General features: G+C 40.6%; 1 protein-coding gene and 1 long non-coding RNA gene across 8 annotated transcripts in view; one reads left to right on the top strand and one right to left on the bottom strand.

The window, feature by feature from the left end:
• Positions 1 to 19946, top strand: part of nhsb (Nance-Horan syndrome b (congenital cataracts and dental anomalies)) — a 60512-nt gene extending 40566 nt beyond the window's left edge. For 2 of the 7 annotated variants that reach the window (XM_031306323.2, XM_035999622.1), the window contains exons 2-13: positions 6791 to 6943; positions 7039 to 7175; positions 8229 to 8276; positions 8572 to 8616; positions 8821 to 8865; positions 9155 to 9217; positions 10478 to 10670; positions 10874 to 11005; positions 11527 to 11679; positions 12052 to 15240; positions 15431 to 15572; positions 15728 to 19946. In XM_031306323.2, the coding sequence (XP_031162183.1) occupies positions 6791 to 6943; positions 7039 to 7175; positions 8229 to 8276; positions 8572 to 8616; positions 8821 to 8865; positions 9155 to 9217; positions 10478 to 10670; positions 10874 to 11005; positions 11527 to 11679; positions 12052 to 15240; positions 15431 to 15572; positions 15728 to 16355 (4928 nt within the window). In that variant the 3' untranslated portion in view covers positions 16356 to 19946. The remainder of the gene's footprint in view (positions 1 to 6790; positions 6944 to 7038; positions 7176 to 8228; positions 8277 to 8571; positions 8617 to 8820; positions 8866 to 9154; positions 9218 to 10477; positions 10671 to 10873; positions 11006 to 11526; positions 11680 to 12051; positions 15241 to 15430; positions 15573 to 15727) is intronic. The other 5 variants (XM_031306324.2, XM_035999621.1, XM_031306325.2 and 2 more) reach the window with 5 other exon arrangements.
• On the bottom strand, positions 1915 to 21199 carry LOC118494728. The gene is made up of 3 exons (XR_004896894.1): positions 21095 to 21199; positions 10438 to 10644; positions 1915 to 2085 (listed from the first exon to the last, which is right to left on the bottom strand). It is a non-coding gene; the product is annotated as an uncharacterized LOC118494728 (long non-coding RNA).
• Between the last annotated feature and the right edge of the window lie 467 nt (positions 21200 to 21666).

The following is a 21666-nucleotide window of genomic DNA, read 5'->3' as shown; positions in this document are numbered from 1 at the left end:
ATCTGTCAATCCCTCTATCTTCAAGTCAAGAGCGTGCAGAGCAGCCTCAATGTCCTTTTCCATAGAAGCCCTTTTGGGGCATCCCCAAGCCCGCCCACTCCTTCTGCCAGTTGGGCATGCATTGAACACCTGCAATGGGGAGGGAGGAACTTCAGGTGCCCATACCACATCCACCAGCCCCTCTTAGTGCAAAAACGCAGTAGTTCGACACAAAGGTCCTTGGAGTTACTGTTCTTTAGATAGCCAGGCTGATTGCAGCTGTTGGCACATTAGGTTGTGTTCTGGCACTGGAGGACCAGGTTTACACCTGAAGTCTGATGTAGGCTGAGAATTAGCTTATGTTAGCAGCAAATATGGGAAAAATGTGTACAATTTCAGAAAGTCTCTCCTGGAAGACACCCATAGTGTTGCACACAGTTGTTCATATGAAATAATTGTGTAAAAAAGGAAAGAGATCTTAAGAGAGAGTGTTCAAACACCGCCTACTTTCTCACGTCCACACACCTGGTCGATCACGGTGTGTAGTGGGCATGGATGTTGGATTGCTAATTCCAACGTCAGAAGAGTGTGGATGGTGGGGGTTTAAAACACTGTTTACCAACCAGCACTTCAGTTGGAGCACAATAGCTCCTTTAGATTCCTCACCATGAGTATCTGCCTTTATACCATGGTCTGGGTGAATACTCAATTCTGATTGGCTGCAGGGTGTCCATAAAAAATTTTTATAGGACACCCACTAAAGGCGTTCTGGGTAAACTGACTGTTAACCGTTCTAAAAGAATGCGCTACATTAAAAGAAAAAGAACATGTGATTTATTTCCAACACTGTGTGGTGCTTCAGTGCCTTGTCCTCTGAACACCACATGATGGCGCTACCACACAAGCTGCAAGAAATGCTTCTTGCCCCTCTGAACTGACTTTGTTTCACAGCGAATAATGTTATGTCACATCCCGATCACTGTTCAGATCGCTACTTCAGGCTGCGGCCGACAGTACACATTGTGGATCATTGTTCGGGAAAATCTTTATATTGTTTTGGGGACAATGTCATGGCTGGATAGCTAGCTTGTCTTGCTGTTAACCATACTGTCAAATTATATTTACTGATTGTCAACTGTACACGATGTTATGGACTTTGAATCTTGCTAGCATAGCGTTAGCTTTCTGGCTCATAGCTCTCTGAGCTAAAGGGTTCTATGAGCTGAGCAGACTATATACATATCTCCCGTTGCTAAGGGTGGCAAGTCTTATCTAAGGTACGTCCTATTTACTGGAGCAGTAAACAACGTTGCATTGCATAAGAACCTTATGGGATTGTTCCAGGTATTAGTCAAACCCTCAGGCGTAACCAGGGAAACAGAAGACACTTTAGATTTTGATTGTATGAATTAAAATATAAATTAATTATTTAAAAAAAAAAAAAATTGGCAAGTGACCATGGTATAAGCGGGTTAGGGTTAGTTCAACTTTGACTTACTTAAACTTTGATGGTGATTCACAGGTGGCACTACAACATATTAGATTCCAGCTTGTTGATATATAATAAAACTTTTAACGTTTAATTTCCTCATCCATCCATCCCTTTCTCACCATCTCTCCTCTCATTCATATTGTTCAACAATTCTGTTACTATCTCTCTTTTCTCTCTCTTGATCTATGTACAACTATTTATCACATTTAGTTTGACCCTCTTTGACATCTTTTTGTTTTGCTAAAGATGGAGACAGAATTGTATCATTCCTAGTGTAGTATGTGAAGCTTAATAGTGCTTTTCTCTTAGTAGATCCTTTATCTAACATTTCTTAGCACAAAATACAAATTGCATCAAAGTTCATACAGAACTTAACCATACATTTGCATTGCTTCTGTTTAATCTTTGAACCACTGGTTTTAGAGTGTTGGCCCCTATAAACTGCTGCATTACTGTCTTTTGTGTATTGCACTGCATTTCTTTGTTACATAGTGTTTTCTACCTTCTTTTTTTCTTCCTTTTTTCTTTTTTTGCTGTACCTCCTCTCCTTCCCTCTCTCGGTGCTGTTGGCATGCAAGTCCTGATGATGACACTGCAAGTTGCTGACACTGCACCTGCAGATTTCAGGATGAGGGGAAGCAGAGATGGAGGGATACAGTAAGAAGGAGAGTGATGATGGGTAAAAGACAGAAAGAGAGCGAGACAGACAGTGTCCTTTGGATGAGTGTGTATGTGTGCTCAGTCATGTCTTGTCCTGGACAGTAGCGATGGGTAACTCCCAGCATAAGCTTCATTACAATCAAATGCAGATGAGAAGGAAAATATGCAGGACAGCAAGAGCGAGGCGGGACAATGCAGGTAGGAAAAAGAGGTAAAACTCTAGAAGATGCTGAATACAAACAATTAGATTTTGTCGCATGCTACTGATCATTATATTTTGGGATATGATTTGTCTTCCTTGTGGATTCTCTGTATAATTAACTTTGAATTGAGGACTGCATTGTTTATGTTTTAGTCTTTTTAGAGCTTTGTGAGTTGCCGCCAGAGGAAAGGCTAGCAAGGTACTGGACCATTACTGGTACTGGGAAACACTGATACACCCTGTGTGGAACAAATACAATTTCTTTCTTTTTTTGTTTGGCGAAGTTGATGCTGCAGCTTGGCAACAGACTGTAAAGCTACATCTTATGGAACTTTGCTGATGTTCTGTTTGCTATGCAAGTATTCTACCATATCTCTAAGTCTTACCTCCACTCAAAAACATTTTCTTTGCAAAATGATGTATGTGCAGAGTTTGACACGAGAAGTCTGTTTTCACATTAATCTGCTGAAGGAGCAAAGTTTCTTTGTGCTCACCTTAAATCTGAAATCATGATTTTTTTGACGTCACAACTCTTTTGGAGGCAACTTAAACATGTCTTGAGAGCATCTTTAAGTAAATAATCTTTTTTGATGACAGAATGAAGCAGCAGGGAACATTTGGAATAATGCAGTTTTAGCACTACAACTTGATGATAATGGTGAGCATTCACTTATTTAGGTTTTTACAGATCCCTTACTATGCACAATAAACAAAACAAATGTTGAAGGCACCATTAATAAGATTTGATTTGACTTGTGGAGCAATGGAGTTCTACACATGTTAGCCTACAACGGGAAATATCTACAGTTAAGATGAATGTTTTACCCAAGTTTAACTTTTTGTTTTTTAGGTTACCACTTCCTCCACTCCTGGATTATTTTAAGAGAGCACATGCTTTAATATCTAAATTTGTTTGGGCCGGACAATGAGCGAGGATTAGTTTGACCACTTTACAATGGCCTAAATTAGATGCTGGTTTGGCTCTACCTAATTTGAAGCTCTATTTTTGGGCCTTTCAGTTTAGCTCTTTTCGGATATGGTTTCATCATCATTCTAAAATACCATGGAAACAAATTGAAGCCTGCAGTGTAGCTACATGCAGGCTCCAGGAACTGGCATTTGGGGGCATAGGGACCTCCAACTTAGATTTGAAAGTATTGTCTGTAATTCCCTTAAGGTCTGGAATGCTGTTGAAATATATCTAGGGAATCCCTTTAAATGCCATACATCCACACTTAATTGGAACAATTATCATCTTCAATCATTAAAGAAGCCATTTTTGAATGTTTCTTGGTCCAGCCAAGGCATTTACACACTGAAAGATATTTTTGGGGATTGCGGTTTATTGTCATTACAGGAAATCACGTCTAAATTTGATATTCCTGTGTCCTCTCATTTCTTATATCTACAATTAAAACTATCTCTCAGGACATATGGAGTGCCATGGCAGTCTTCAATGACTGATCATCCTTTATTTGGATTTTTGCATCCATTTGCAAGCTCTCCCGTTGGGTTTCAAGATTATATAATCATTTACTTGGGGTAACAACTGATGTGTTGCCAGTAATGAAGACATGTGATTTATGGTTATCGACCAGATTGGAATACAATATGGCCAAAGCTATCACATACTTCAAAAAATGTAGCACACCAATTCATTTCAAGCTTATCCACAGAGCCTATGCTACGCCTCATGGACATTATAAGATGTGTCTAGTTACTTATTATAACTTTACTTTTTTGTTCTGTTAATACAATTTTACATATGTTTTTGGATTGCCCTTGTATTGCTATTTTTGGAAATGTATTATTCTCTATCAAACTTGACTGACTGAGAGATAGATCCAAATCTATCTCTCTGTCTTCTAAATGACAACTCATCCCTTACTTGTAATCAACGTAGGTTACTTGCAAGCTTTACAGCTTCAAAAAAGACAATTTTACAAATGTAGTACACCCCGAGTCTCTCTTTGCAGTCTTACTGGATTCTGGCCTTTAATAGAATACCAAATTTGGAATGTACAACAGCTAAGATGAATAGTGCGTGCCCTAAAACATGTTTCATGCTTCTTGCGGGTCGTGGAGGTGTGAACCATGCGCACGGTCGCTGCAAACCACCTGGTCGTTCATACTGATTGCGGTCAAAGCGGTCAGATCAGCGGCTCAATGTACGGACTTCTTCCAGTCATTGCAACACTGTCTGTGAGACTGCATCTGCATTGTTACAAAATCTTGGTAGTGCATGGCTCGGCGCTGAGACCCTCCATAGACCCTTTACATACAGTCGCCCAGGCTGCAGTTACGTACATAAACATTTAATCACTAAAATTATAATGATGAGGACTTAGCAGCAGCAAGACAATAAGAAAACAAGAGTATAAAAGAGGAAGGGAAGAAAGGGACGATAAGAAGAAAGATCAGGTAAACAAGTGGGCTGGCAGGTAGTAAAGCCACAGTAACAAATCCACTAATTTAACAGCCATGAGCAGACTAGCTCTATGCAACCAAGGATCTCACAGAATTTTCTTAAACTTCCCAGAATTTCAAAGCAAAAATAATGCCCAAATTGACAAACGCCGTTACTAGGGCTGGGACAATATGCTTCTGTCCCGATTCGTTTCCTTCACTTTACATGGGTGCCAATTCGATTAGCATTGCGATTCTAGAATTATTGCGATTCAATAGTATTGAGTATTGTGATTTTCTTTTTCTTCTTTAACAAAAACAAACATTGAAAAATACACTTCTAGAGACAATATATTATGAGATATTTCTAAAAACTAATTGTTTTCTAACATTTATTTCATTTGTAAAGAAGTAAATCGGCATAAAATATTTAGGTGAATCATTGTTAAAAAAAAAAAAAAATCGCACGATTTTCGATTTTTAGCCCCCCAACCCTAGCCATTATGGTGAAATCCATCTTAAATGTATTTCAGTTTGTCTTTAGATTTCGAATACTGTTTTTCCTCTACTACAATTCATACAATTTCATCAGCCAAGTGTGTTTGCAAAGATGCAGTCTTTTGAAGTTGTATTTTATAATCATTAAAGACACAAGGTGTGGTGAGCAAAACAGACAATAACTTTATCTGTATGTGACAATCACAGAACGCTGTGTAATTCTTTATCTAGTGTCAATAAGCTGGCCCTCTGTGCTTCTTTAACCGTGTAGTTTAAATCAGCTGGATGCTGCTGATTGGAGCTCGCTGATTTAATTGCAATGTGAGCCTTGATGAGCAATAAAAGGTTGCCTGGCTACTGATGTACAGTGTGGCTTTCAAGGGCACAATTGCATTATGCATGCTGAGGTAAAAGAGGGGAAACAGATTTAATAATAAAAGCGAAAGGTGCTCTGAGAGCAGATAAGAGCGATGGATTATCTCAGTCCTTCTCTCTCTCCTCATCTGTAAATCAACCGTTTTAATCTTTGGAAATGAAAGTTAGAGATTCTCAGGTGTACATCATTCATAATAGTAGGGTGTTTTGTTGTTTTCTGATATTAAATTGTTGTGGCAATCAACATGGAGGACTGTAAGAAATGTACAGTGGTGTGTTGGTGTATGCAGAGTTGCAGTGAGTGGTGTTTAGCTGCCATCTGCTGGCGTATCTCGGCCTTGTCGCATGTTTGAATGTGAAATATAGAAAGGATTGTGATACAGTATGTCATCAAACTTTCTAAATAGTTTTTTGTGTATCAACATAATATCATTGTCCTTATTTCCCTTTGTTTTGTGTATTTGCATGTGTTTACTGGCTTTAGTGTGAGGCCTCTGCCTGTAGGTAGGAAATTGTAAAACCTGGCCTGGATCAAAGCTTATTGCAGTTTTCCATATTGTTGTTTTCTAACAGATGCTGGTGGAACAGACATGATGTTGGCATACAAATTAAAGCAACATGATCTCAGAACTCATATAGCTTAATTGTCTAAACTCGAGGCCCTGTCATGTGGAAGGGTCCTAAAAAATATATAGTTTTGAGACCGTTAATAGTTTATTTGATAATGTAATTGTATTCTGCACATTCCTAAATACATGTGTTTAAAATCCATCCTACCTGGCAACAGGTAGTGTTCCAACAAAGAAGTACAGGTTGGTTTGTGGGGCTGTAGACAACCTTTTAGTTTTTGTAGTTTGCAATTGTAGTCTGCTGTGTGCTTCGTACTTGTTGAGCTCTTGAGGGTAACAGACTAGTTATAGGATGCAAAGAGAGCAGAAATATTAGGGGTTCAGCTCAGGCCCACAGCTAATTTTTTCCCCCCCAAGCCTGCTAGTTGGTCATATGGCCTCGGGTCTATAAGGTTAAGAGATATACGTTATAATGTTTCTATGATTGGATAAAATCACACAAAGCTGAAACACTGCCTAAATTTATGAGCAGACCAGTTGTGATTTATTTTTTTATACGAGTCATCATAGAAATTCCCTTTAACACGTTCTGTCTGTCTCCTCTCTCAGCGGTGTCAAACCTGGATATAGAGAGCAAGCTGTCGCTTCACTATCAGGCTCCATGGCACCAGCAACACAACGTGTTTCATCCTTGTACCCGACCGCCATGCCTGGAGGAGCTGCACAGAAGCGCTCAGCTCAGTCTCAGAGCCCTGCACAGAGGTGAGAGAGGCTGATCCGGTCCGCACAGATGCCTTAGGTTGTGTACAAATTACACGGATTGTGAGTTTTCGTGTTTGTGTGTTTGGGTTTCACAGACGAACAACAGCACCACCGGTCCACGAGTCGGGAGAGAAACAGAGTGACCATCTCTATCTCAGTGGCGCCCCCTATGCCCACCTTCCCTTCACCACACAGCATCCGCCGACAACAGAGGAGTCGCCTGGCACGAGCGGTAAGGATGACACATATCTCACAATCAAACAATCAGGGGGAGGTTATCCAGAAATTGTTTACTTTAAATGGCAGGAACTATATTATGCGTTTGTATTTTTTATCAAGCAGTTTAGGGGTTTCACTGACTAAGAATTTACATCGAATCAGAATTGTCATGTCTTGCCTATCGTTGAATCATGTGAAGGGGGGACTGTCGGTCACGGATCATGGAAAGTGAAACTTAAATCTGTCACAGGGCCGTTGGATTTATTCACGCACTTTAAAAAGATTTATTAAAAGCTTCTTTCTTTTAACATTTTATTTACAGCAATATGTTGATATTAATATCATCATTATAGTATATAATAGGGTGTATATTACCTTATTGGTAGTTCTATGTAAAATCAGACATTCAGCACCCTCATATAGCCAAAATGGCATGATCCTTGTTTCATAGCTATATAAATAAAATGATCCATAATACATTTTAGTTCTATGTTACGAACTGTCAACTGGTTGAGATTTGGACAGAGGCTGGCTGAAGCTTCAACGAGCGCCCGCGAGCACTTTAATATGGTCGAGCGAGCTAGAGAGGGACTTAAGAGAGCGAGTGAAGAACGTGGCGTAAGAACAAAGCAGTGAATCAGAGAAATAAAACGTTTTTGTCGTTTCATCACTAGAAATGCAACTGTAGCAAGCATCACACTATTACTAATGTTATCCACATTCATATTTAGACGCAACAAATGATATATCCTGCTACAAAAAAGCCTGAAGTCGAAAGTTAGAACAGAAGTACAACGAGTCGTTCCTATGAAGATGATACATCGTCTCGTTTCGTCCCATTGGTGTAAACTGGCAGGTTTCAGGACATTTTCAAACAAGTAAACAAAGTTAACCACTGAACAACTGGACAGTTTGTCTTGTACATGTTGAGTGAGATATGGAATAGTGAAGAGGAAATTAAGTGGAAAATGTCCCTTTTTCTTATATTATTTGTGGTTATTAACACATTATTAAATACATGTTACAATAAACTGACACAATATCTCATTCTGATGTTGCCATGCAGCAAGAGAGAGCAGAGAGGGAGCGCGAGTTAGACTATCAGCCCAGGAAGGTAAAACAGAAATTTGTCTGTATGTTCATGTCTGTTAATGTCTAACATGTAGACGCCTGCTGTAAGATTTGTGTGTATGCACCTGTGTACAGCCACTGCTGTGTGGCTGGGGTTTCATGTAACATCGCACCACAGCACTAAATTTGCTTCCAGTATAAAAATGTTTTTCTCTGTTATTATGTGTTTGTATTGGTAGCAGTTTACCATACCATATATATGGTATGGTATGTTGTGTTTGGAACCTTTTTATCACACTAATCTAACCTTCATTTCTTTCTGTCTGAATCTCTTGAAGGAGAGGACAGTGAGAGAAACAGAGATCCAGACCATACAGAGAAAAGTAAGGAAATTATCTGACACAGTAAGAAAAAATCTCTAATTGTATTAGTGAAGGACTTCACCGATTTGACCTGCCCTCAGCAATAATTGATTTTGTGTGTGTGTGTGTGTGTGTGTGTGTGTGTGTGTGTGTGTGTGTGTGTGTGTGTGTGTGTGTGTGTGTGTGTGTGCGTGCGTGCGTGCGTATGTGTTCCTGCTGTGACAGGAGAGGCCAGGGAGGGAAGCAGATATTCAGACGATCCAAAGAAAGGTAAGAGAGATGTTTATCAATCAACTACACCAGACTTCTACTGCCTTTAATTATTTCAGGTTATCCTTAATGTCGTTATTGAAAGGCAGGATACACAGGATTTTAACAAAATGGAGATTATTTTAAGACTGTTAGCAAGAGGAAACTGGAAAAATTGTCTGTCACATTCATCCTTCACCTTTTGACATTCCTTTAAATCTTATTATTTATAATGATTCAATCTTTTGGATTACTCATGTCATCTGTTCTTTTGTTTTCCTTTTGTCTTTTCTTTACTTTGTGTTCATAGTTTGAGTGCTTTTACTCACTTCCCCCTATTGAAGGTTGCATCTTTATTCCATGGAATAGAAAGGTATCAAGCATTTGTGTTGTTTTAACTTTTTTTATCGTTAATCACATTTTGTTATTTCTTGATAGCTTTACTCTGCACTACATTTGGTATCGTTTTTGCCATTAGTAGGGGTGTGACGAGACACTCAGCTCACGAGATAAGACAGTACACAATATTAGGTTCACAAGAACGAGATTTTAACACTATTTTTAAAACGACTTCAATGTCGAAATATGACTGGAAAATTTAATCGAAAGTCACAAGATGAAAAACAAGCACTGTTAAAGGTTAATCTCATCACAGCCATTTGATATCTTCTGCTGTTATAGGAATGGTAAACTAGTGGCTATTTCATGCTACGCATCACCACTGTAAACAATTATTTTTAGTAGGGCTGTCAAAATAACGCGTTAATTTCGATTAATTAATCTGAGAAAAAATAACGCGTTAAAAAAAATAACGCAGATTAATCCATTCTAGCCGTTCTAGCCACCATTGGACTGTAAAATGAAGGAGGGAGACGAGAATGTTCTGCCTGGATCATTAATTGGAACATTTACTTAAAATCTTCTTCCTGCCAACCCTGGCTACCGAAATCTGGTGCCACTGATATGTCTGCGCTTCTCTCTGATGCTCTGAAACAGACGGCAACACAAACACTGCTGCACATGATGCTAGTTAACACTATACTCAACAGCAGCTAACGTTAGCCTACCGCTAGATAGTAGCTGGATTAAAAACGCTTAAAATGCTGACAGCTAACGCTAAACGGTGTAAAGTTTGACTGTGTTTTAGCCGTCGGAAAAACAACACAGACGGTGTGTTCAATGAAACTAGTAAACTACAGCCTCGTGGTGAATTTGAAGTTATTGTAAATGTCTTTTTCCCACCTGGTGGTTGTTTTTGTTGTTCAACAGAAATTTACTAGTGAAATAAGTTATTGTTATTGTTATACATTATTATTAAATCATTTAATTTTGACCATATGGCCAGCAATAAACAAGCCGTTCTTTAATGTCACCAACTGTTGTTTAGTACCCTTTTTTTTCTTTTCTTTTTTTACTTTCTTAAAAAGTATTGGTTCAGGCACCGTTAATTATGTATGCGATTCATTTCGATTAATTAATTACAGAGTATGTAATTAATTAGATTAATTTTTTTAATCGATTGACAGCCCTAATTTTTTGTTTATCCAACTAAGTAACTTATGTATCAAACTTTTGGACTTTATCAGTACCTACCAAGTATATAATGTTGCTGCTGTCCGTCTGTTCCTTTCAGGCTACTTCGACAGGGGAAGGTGAAGGTGGTGAGATCCTGGTAGGCCACAGACCCAAGGCCTCAGCCCCCAATGCCCCTTCGACCCAGGATAAACAGACGAACTGGTCCAAGCAAAACCTCCCACCATCAGATCAGAAGTCAACTGCCGATTCTCACTCCATCTCCTCCTGCATCATCCCCATCAACGTCACAGGTAAGACAAGGAAGAAAAATAGGAAAATCAAGAAAGAGTAAGGTTGGCCCTAGTGAGGATCAATCAGGGACTTTGTTATTGTGAGGCAACAGTGCTCAATCAGGAATCAAACCCAGACTGCCTGCATGACCAGGAATCTAATTGAATATATTACATTTTAGTTTTTTTTTATATGGCTTATGGCTTCTGTGTTATTATTACAGGAGTTGGGTTTGACAGGGAAGCAAGTGCTCGTTGCTCTCTAGTCCATTCCCAGTCGGTTCTTCAGAGGAGAAGGAAGCTGAGGAGGAGGAAGACTATCACAGGAATACCCAAAAGAGTACAACAGGACATGGGTATGTTATAGAGCACACCTGGAAATTTTAAGGTTATTATACTGTATGAGTCTTAATCTTGTAGGTGTGGCAAATTGCTATTGGTTTTATTAATATTTTTTTCCAATTTAACTGCTGAGAATAATCTGGGAATGAAGTGACCTTGCTAATACAGCCATGAGTTCATGAGAGCAAGCTAAATGAGCAGCAACAACCACATGCAAACAAAATACTAGGCAGTCCATTAAAACTGTTACCCAAACTGTACTAGCTACTTGTGAGCTACTACATGGTTTAGCTTTGACCTATTATCTGTAGTTATGCACGCATGCAGTTTCATAATGCCTGGACATTTTAGATGCTCTTACCTTTGTTTTTGCATCCAAATAATGTGGTTTTCAGAAAGTGGTATAGCTGGGGATTTGTTTACAATCTAAACGTGAATAACGGAGGTCCCGATTCTCAGCACTAAAGCTAGCCTGTAAAATGTTACCATTACCTGTAGGCCAAACACTTAACATGCTTTGTCTCTTTGCTTTCAGACTCAGATGAATCACCCGTAGCAAGAGAGCGCACTGTGATTGTCCATGCCAACTCGCACCAACTCTCTCTCTGTCAGGAAGACCTCTTAATCAGTGGTCACCTCCATCACACTCGCGACTCTGGCTGCCAGACAGATGATTTCCTTATACCATGTAAGTTTCTGAGAACGGACAAGTATATTTAGATCTTTATTTTGGTTTCCATATTTGTGCTACGGACTAGGTTGAGAGGTTTGCTGAAATCATTCCTGCTATAAATTATATTACAAAATGCTTGACTTTGAGTTATAACTGTGATGATAGCTCAGCTCAGATAGCCATTGCTACATTTGAACTGGACAACCATCATAAGGCTGCCAATAATATCAAACCAGTATACTTTCATCTTCAAACTAGATCCATCAAACTAGAATTCAAATTACGTAGGCCTATGGTAACTTGGAATAGTCCATTTGGTCAACATTCAAGACATTAAGAAATTTCACCCTCTGTTCCGCTCTTTCTCTTCTGTCTTTCCCTCTTCAGGTACAGCTGCTCCCTCCAGAAGGCGCATCAGAGCCCAACGTGGCCATCAGGGAATCCCTGCCTCTCTCTCCCATTCAACAGGCAACATTTCTTCCCTGGGTGACCAGTCAGATTCCACATACACCAGTGCTGCAGGCCATGGTGGACGCTTGCGTTCTCGCAGCCTTCCTCGAGAGGGTGGACGTCTGATGGACAGTGACGAGGATGACGATGACAATTATGATGATGACGATGAAGACGAGGATTTGTCACCATATGAAGCAGAGGACTTTATTCCACCTGGCCCTAGTCCAAGAATGAAGATGATGATGATGAAGGATGAAGAGGAGAGCACAGATGACCAGGCAGCCCCTGAGCCACTGCAACTTGGAAGCCTAAAAAGGTTGCAGCGATCTGGGGATAGAGACAGAGGAGGTGGAGGAGGAGGGAACCCAGAGCACAGCTGGATGGAGAGGGGCCGTTCTCGCTTGCCCCGCAAGGCTGATATGGGCAGCTGTGAGATCTCATCGAGTTCAGATACTTTCAGCAGCCCTATTCACTCTGTTTCTACAACAGGAGTCCTAGGCAGCCATGTGGACCATAAGGAGGACCACCAGTCGTCAAGTGGGAACTGGAGTGGTTCCAGCTCCACCTGCCCCTCTCAGACATCTGAAACCATCCCCCCGCCTTCTTCTCCACCACTGACAGGCTCATCCCACTGTGACTCAGAGCTGTCACTCAACACTGTGCCCAATGCCATTGATGAGGGATTCTCTCTGGATCCCTCATACCACTCGGACCTTAGACCTCAGGGCCAGGGCCACAGGTCAAGCTCGTTCACATCCTCAGCAACAGACCAGCTGGACGATGCAGGGGTCAGTACGGCCAGTGAGGGGGAGTGGACATACCCTCCAGATCAAGACCAGACTGATCCAGATCAAGACCCTGACCAAACCCAACATTTAAACCAGAGCCATGGGTTAGCGCAGGAGTACAGCTCCAAACAAGGTCTACAAGACCAACCGTGTTTCGGTGACAAGACCAGCAACACTGAAAAAGAGTCTAGCTCTTATTACCCATCTGATACAGAGGGTTTCTACTCCTCTTCTCTGCATTTTGGAGAGTGTAATCAGAGTTACAGAGGATACATGTATAACTATGCAGACCCAGGGCATGACTATGGCCAATCCAACACTGTGGCAGCACCACTATCACATGGAGTTTACTCCCAGCCCTCAGCTGACTTCAGAGCAGGTACTATGACCCTGGGAAGGACCTGTCGTCCGCTAAGGAAACCAAAAGTCAAACCTCCACCACCCAAACGGACCTCCTCGCTGAAAAACACCTGTAGTGGAGTTGATGTTGGAACAGACACACAGGCAGATCAGGATAAACCAAAGATGGTTAGTGAACAAGAGCTTACCTTGTCTTCCACAGATATGAAGCTGGAACTGGAGCTAGAGCTTGGAGGTGCTCCAGAACCATTACAGACATCCTGTCTAGTGGCAGAGCCTTTGGGAACTTGGGGAAGGGGACTGGGTGAAACCGTGGACATAGTAGAGCCCATGTCCTTCAGCTCTGCAGATACACACTCATTTAAGGATGAGGGCGCTGTGCAATCTGACTATGCAGACCTGTGGCTTCACAACACTGAGCTTAAGTCCAACAATGGTGAGTACATGTCCATGTCCAACTCAAGCACAGCTACAGGCACTACTGTCATGGAGTGTATCAAGTCACCAGACAGCTCTTCCTCCTCCTCAGAAACACAAACCCAGGCCCTTGTCCAGGCTTCAGAGACCAGGGCAACTAGTCCACCTCTCCCACCTGGAGACTTCAAACTTGGGTCACCTGAAAAGCTGGCTGGCCTGGCCTCCCCATCAAGTGGCTATTCCAGCCAATCAGAGACTCCAACATCAACCTTGCCCTCATCTTCGGCAGCGTTCTTCCCAGGACCACTGTCTCCCTCAACTGGCAAGAGAAAGCCCAAAGTGCCCGAGAGGAAGTCTTCTCTCTCTTCCTTGCAGCACTTCCCTAGAGATGGAGCTTCCATTTCCTCTGGCTATAAAAGAGACCCAGACTTCCCACCTCCACCTTCTCAACTTGATCTCAATGTTCTTCATGGTGGTTATGTCAGACACACGCTATCCCACCGAACACACCACATGCACACGCTCCACCACAGCAAACACAGAGTTGCAAATGTTTTAGCCACTGGAACAAAGTTGTTGGCCCCTGAGGCATCAAATGCCAACCCACCTCCAAGCTCAAACTCTGCTCTAACAATTCCCAGCTCCAATCTATTGGTGATAACTCCATCTGCTCTTCGTTCAGTGCAGCTCCATCCTATTAACCAATCTACAGACAGTGCTACCACTGCAGACCAGGAAACCGCAAGTTGTGGAGAGACCGCTACAAGACCCAAATGTCCTCCTAGTGGTTCTACTCTGGCTCCACCACCTATTAACACAAGGCCTCTCCCTCCTCGCAGACCACCTCCAAGACCCCCAGCTCATGACCACACCTCCTCCCCTGAACACTTGCCACCACCTCCCCCTGGCCGCCATCCTGATGGGCCTCCATCCTATGAAAGCCTGTTACTCAGACAGGATCGCTATGGACTTGGAACTTTCTGGGCTATGACGGCTTTCAGGACCCGAGTGGACCAATCATCAGAACTCTTAGAGGACAGCTCACCTCTGCATCGGCCCGTGCCACGTGCCCCCCACCCTTCGCCTGTGGATCTACACACACATATCCACTCGCACACAGAGTTCAGAGGGCTCACACATTCAGCTCATGCACACCCTGAGTTTAGGGTTTTGGGGGAGCGCTCGTTCTCCCAGGATGATGATGATGATGATGATGATGATGAGGAGGAGGAAGAGGAAGAGCAGGTGAAAGAGCCACAGAGGGCTGCATGTTCCAGAGGAGGCATGCGATCGGACCACCCTCCTCCCCCAGCATATGAATTTGCTGGGGTATCCCACTCAGACTCAGGGCCCTGGGCTAGTCCAGTCAAAGTGCCTGGTACCACAATGGAGACATCGCATCCTTACCTAATCAGCGATGCAAGGAGAGGAGGATATGAAGAGCAGGAAGAAGAGGAGGAAGTGACATCAGGTGCTACCAGAAGTGCCCATCAGCAGCAGCCACAGGAGAGCAAAGATGACTCCACCACTCCCGACACTGAGGATTACTTCAGTAAAGGTAAGCTAAATTCTTCTGGCAGATGAGTACACTTTTGTAAAGATCACAGAAAACACTGAAACATTCCACTATTAATTTATGTAAAAAAAAAGAACCAACAGCTGTAATGTAAACAGACAGAAGGGTTAAAAGGATGGTTATTTCACCAATTGTACACTAAATGATCAGACAACCAGATGACATGTGATAGGAATGTTTTGTGCTGCAGATTCCACGCCCAGTGACAATTCGCTCTCCCCTCTGATGGATGACACTAAAGTGGATGATGACATTATTATCACATCACCCAACAAGACCCGTACAACTGAGGACCTGTTTGCCATGATACACAGGTGCTGTAAATTTTGCATTGGTGGTCAATCTATTTGACTCTCTGTTAACAGTGTACTGCATGAACTTTATATCTATTTGTCATGTGAGTTTGTCTATCCTTGTTAAGCCACTGTCTAAATCTTAATTAGGACTGTCCTGTGATTTCCTCATTCAGATCCAAGAGAAAGGTCCTGGGCCGTAAAGATTCAGGAGACTTAAACGCAAAGTCTCGTCTCTGCCCTGCAGCACCAGTGACCCCTGTCTCCACTGTTATTATCCCGCCAGCCCCTCCTCTCAACATCCCAGCCACCTTAGCCACTGCTGCCGGGGCACAACGAGCCCCTGTGCCAATCTACCGCAGCGCCAAGAAATCCAGTACGTCCAATGAGGAGTTTAAACTCCTGTTGCTGAAGAAAGGTAGCAGGTCTGATTCCAGCTACCGCATGTCAGCTACAGAGATTCTGAAGAGCCCTATCACCCCTAAAACCCCAGGGGACCCCCTTCAGGAAGGGGCCATTAGACAGGCTGAGGAGCTAGCCTCTACACTCCAAGAACCCCACATTTCTGGCCTGGACCCAATCCAGATACCAGGCCTTTTCCCCAGAGCCAACTCTGAGAGTTTCACCCCCAAAACCATGCCTATGTCAGCTGCATCTCGACAGGGACGTTCTCGGATCCCCCCTGTAGCCAACAGCAGTCGCTACAGTACACGCAGCCGCCTCTACACGGCCCCCATGCAAGCCATTTCTGAAGGGGAGACAGAGAACTCAGATGGGAGCCCCCATGATGATAGATCATCCTAAAACCACCTGATGAGAGATTTCTTCTATTATTAGCTGTGTCATACATTTGAAATGGTCCCTTCTACTTTTCTAATCTTGGATAGGTGTGCCATCAAGGCCAACAGTGTAGTTTTTGTGACATACAAAATCTGACTGTTGCTAAAATGCACCCAGTTTTGGATCTACTATTCTATTTAAGGGTGTCAGATAGTGTTGTGAGATACTGAATGATAAAGGGATTGTGAAAACGTTGAGGATATACCTAAATACTATATTATCAAAAGAATAGCTCACTCATAGTTAAAAGAGCCAGACTTAAGACCTATTTTGATCGATATGTCTTTTTTTAAATAAAAAATAAAAAAGGCCCAAATGTTTGGTAAATTATGATAAGAAAATACATTTTGTGGAGTATAGCGTGTGCATGAACGAGTCATGCAACATCCAATGATATTTCTACTTCTTGTGTTTGAATGGTGTGGGTGCGTGTGTGTCGCTGAGGAATTGCTTTTTTATTAAAACAAAAAATTCTTATGAAATTTAATATTCTTTCAACTTTTGGTGCCCAAAGCATTGGCCAGACTTCCCAGAGTCCATCCTCAATATTCCTGCCAACATACAAGGCTTGTTTCCTTGTGGAAGTTACTAACAACACAGCACCAACTTATTTGCAGACCTGGCATAGAGAGTATTACACACAGAGCCAATCATTTATTTCTTCACATTAATTATATCTAAAAAGATAACATGATGCATGTATTTTTGTAAAAATGCGCCTCAGAACATGATGAAGTTTCACCATGTTGCATGACCCTATATGGAAACATCCCCTGGATCCTGGTTTCTGTCAACATGTTTGTGGTTCCTTTGTATCATAAGAATATTTAATCTTTCACTGTGAAAGGTTTTAGTGACATTTGTATTACATTGCCAGTGATCTAAATTGATTTGTCTCGGATTTGAGTGTCTAACAAGAAGGAGCAAGGGCTTGCACCTAGATGGGCCCCATTTGTTAAAGATACAGGCTAATTTTGGACAATCGCACAGTGGCCTTTCTCTACTAGAGGTGGTTATAAGCAAGGCATTTATAAGTCCCTGCACATATACATGGACCTGCGCCATGTTCGCAAGAATTCAATCACATACTTACTCAAACCCAACCTTGAAATCTAGTATGTTTAGACTGATTAAAGCTTTTTCAGTGGCTGGCCAGTCTTGCTGTGCTGACTTGAAGTGGAAAAGGTGCATTTCAAAGCAGTTTTAAAGATACCATTAAGTGCAGACGGTAAAAATGCTTTAGAAGGTCCTCAATCGGTTTGACTAGAGGTGAATTTGGAAAGCTTTCCAAGAACCAACCTCACTTTTGCACTTCATGATTCTTCAAGAATATTCCTTGAAAAGAAAGTATATCTTATAATGAAATTGCATATGTATATTTGTACTGAATATTAAAAAGTCATATCTATATAAAACAACAAGCAGACATTTTATAGGGAATCAACCTGAGTGTAGCATAGAAGAACAGGTCTCACTGACAACATCACACATCAATCTTAACAATGTACACTGTTCTCCTCTCCTTGTTGCCTCTCCTTCATTTGCACTGACCCAGTAGCATTAGACAGGTGAAAGCTCAACCCAGTGGCTGGTGTGTACAATTTTGTCTTACCCTCCAATCTTCATATCACAAAATCTGAAAGAAAGGTGACAAGAGGGGCAAAGGACTACATACTGTACAACCAATCTTAAAAGCAATGCATCCATTGCATTGCTGCAGCCTTTTCTAACCAACAATGGGTTTGGAGTTAAAAAAATCTTTCTCAACCTTCCAATAAATGTTACACATGTAGAGCATCCAGTGTGTTACAAAAGCAAACTATCATCAGTGGAAAGTTTGACTCTCACCTGCCTCTCACAGCAAACACAACACTTCTTACATTCAGAGACCGTACTTCAGTAGAAACCATTCACTGTATTCTGTGAATACCTCAGCAAGCATTTTACTGTTTTATTGTAAATGCTACAGATAGATAGATAGATAGATAGATAGATAGATAGATAGATAGATAGATAGACACTCAGCGAATCTGAATTGCAGAACTGACACTGTGTAAGATGGAGAGGATAAAAAGCTGTGAAATGATTACTAGAATTTTACATTCATCATACCCATATTGCTGAAGCGCACTTGTTCCTGTTCATTGTTTTATTTCTTGTGTTTTCTATCGCATGCAATAAGTAAAGAAAAAAGAAGAAGAAAAGAAAAGGACACAACCATATCATTATTTTTATCTGAGAGATGTCTCCTTACGAGAAAAGATTTTGTATTTTCCGTTCAAATGTTCAAGTTCAATAATGTGTTCTATAGATGTACAAACTGTCTGGCTAATTCTGTTCTGTATAGTCGTGATCACAAACAGGGGTTTATCTTGTACTGTATATCTACTCACTGGACAATCATACGTATAAGAGACTGTAAAGAAAATGATATAGAATCTGTCTGAATAGAGAATCTGAACACTTTTGGTACTGGGTCCTAGTGTTGCTGGAGCTGTGGAAGTTGCATATCTGGACAAGCCGCTTTGGATAAAAATGTACAAATAAAAATCATAGAAATGGAACAACCATTCATAAACCCAAAAACTAATTTAATTTGATCAAAAAAATGTGTCTTTACTGTTGACTCACAGCAGAATTTTTTGATTCCAACAAAACATTTTTACTGATAATTAAAATAAACAAATCTGTAAGCTTGATACAGTATTACATGAAAAATGCAATGTGACTACAATTCTATTTAAAAGTTTAAAAAGAAAAATACTAATACTAATAGTATTTGTTAAGTGTGATTTTTTCCGTACTGTACCTGGCATCGATGCTATAGAGGTATTTTAAGCCTGTTTACTTTATTTGTAAAAGCAGTGGATAGATGATTGACTGACACAATTTGATTAGAGAGACAAACTGTGAGGTTGCCATGCAGACTTCATTTAGCTGTCTCAAACCTCAGTCCTCAATAGCCTGGGAACAAAACAAGAATCTATAACTTTATATAGATTCTTGGTCCCAACTTGTTTTCAAATGTCTGCACGCATTTTTTCCCTAATGGGAAGTGTGACAACAACCACTAGATGTTTTTTTTTCTTAAAAAGGTGTACAGTATGGAATAACACTAAACAGAAATAGAAATATTTGACAGAGAACTGAAAAAAATACAACATTGAAGACACAGTGTAATTATCTATTTAAAAGAGGCTTCATGTTTAAAACTAGCTAGGACTTAACAGATTTAAAATCACTTTTGTATTTTTGTATAAACCTGTAAATAAGTTTTTAAAGAAAAAAATGTTTCAAATTCTTTCTTTTGTAAAATAAATCAATAAAATAAAAATAAAAAAGTTTTTTTTTTCTAAGTTTACATGATTATTTCCAAGCCTTTGTATATTTTGGAGCTGTGCAACACCTTCAGTCTTGTATTTATTTTTTCGGGAGGGGGGGTTACAACATTGTGAAAATTCCATTATTCTATATCTAATTCATTTTAACAGCTCATCAGGCTGCTTAGTAAACTGTGCATAGAAAAAAAGCCAATAAATGTGATTGCGTTAAAACAGAAGGCCTTTTGTGTGACACTTCATTTCCTCCCCTTCAGAACAAAGTGCACTGAGAGAATCTCTCCACTAGATGGCAGCAGTTTAATGTTGTTTAGTTTGAGTCTCAAGTATTTCTCCTTGAACTGAAGCTATTGGTCAGATTCTGTATATAAAGGATCCATAATTTGAAAAAAATCCAACTCAGATTTTTTTTCTGGTTGAATTGACAAATACTGCCAACGGAAGAACAATGTTTTCCCAAAAAGAAAAGAAAAAAGAATTGAGGTTGTCTCATAATATGACTTCTAAACAAGGCAGCTTGAGTCAAGACTTGACTTAAGCTGCCTTGTAATAAGAAGACTCAGACTAAATGAAGAGCTGAGACTGGACTTGACACTTAACTGTCCTGAGACTTAACTTACTGAGACTTGACTCTCTAAAATGACCGGAGAGCAAAAAGAAAAATCAGATCTCAAGTTTTGAAATAAAAAAAACAATATGCTTTTAGGCAGGCTTTGGACAACCACACATCGTATGCATTAAACTGACTTGGTATCAATCTCAACTGCGAAAAACTCAGCTTTGAAAGGAAAACGTCCTAATGCTAATTCATTTTAATTAATCAAAGACTTTATAAGAATTCCAATTGATCTCCACTTTTCAAAGACTTAGCTAGCTATGTCTTGCCTTGAAATTGTCCTTAGGGACCTGAAACCTGAGTTGAGACAAGACTTGACCTTGCCCCAAATGCTTCAAAACTGTACTTTGACAAACACAAATCTTATCTCAAGGTCCATTTACTAGCTAGCTAGCTTTTCAGGGCCTTTTTTAAGGGCATCTTGCGGTCTTCCTATGCTAACTGATCTTGTTGACATTATTAAGCAAACTACCCCCAATTGAAAGCTCTAGAAAAAGCGTGATCCATGAGTTAGGATTAGCATTAAAGTTTTTAAGAAGAAAAAAAGAAATAGTTAATCTACAAACACCTGTGCATGTTTATATCATAGCTGTCAACCATAACCATTAGCAGCTGTCTCCTAGCAACTCAAGTCATCAGTTGACTAGTTAGTTTAACGTGATTTAACTGCCCATAGATAACTACCTATCTAACAAACTTAGATAACTAACTTGTGTCCATGTTTAAGAGTTGTTGTAAGTTAGACTTACTCTGGTAGTAGCCTACAACTTGGGGATGAGGACCAATGTCTTGAAACAGCTCACCGCTCTCCGTTTATTTAAACGTGAGCACACCGAAACGCTAGCCGTTAGCCCATGCGTTAGCCTCATGATTGCCTCAAACTCCAGGTGCCCCTCTTTAACGAACTCGACTGTAACATCAATTAATGACATAGCTCTACGTTCCTATAGTCATTGTCATAATTAACTCAACAACATTAAGATATCATCAGAATGATATACCAGCAGTTGTCGAAAGTAACTAAGTACATTACTCAATTACTGTGCTTAAGAGTATTTCCATTTTCTGCTCCTGTATGCTTTTACATTATTTGATAACTTGCAGATTCAGATTAACAATATATAATTAATATAGGCAATTACATGTTAGGTTAAGGCAGTATACAAAGAAATTAGCCTCACCCAGCAGCTGCCATATTTTTTCTGAGTTAAACACTTAATTTAACCCAGACAGGACCAATCACATTTAAGACTAGCTAGCATCTCAAGGAAAGATACTCATTCACAGGGACTTAGTCCACAAAGTCATCATTACATATATT

Source organism: Sander lucioperca, chromosome 3 (assembly GCF_008315115.2).
Source record: "Sander lucioperca isolate FBNREF2018 chromosome 3, SLUC_FBN_1.2, whole genome shotgun sequence".
Classification (NCBI taxonomy): domain Eukaryota; kingdom Metazoa; phylum Chordata; class Actinopteri; order Perciformes; family Percidae; genus Sander; species Sander lucioperca.
Note: the sequence above shows the minus strand (reverse complement) of the source record. Positions and strands in the feature narration are given on the sequence as shown.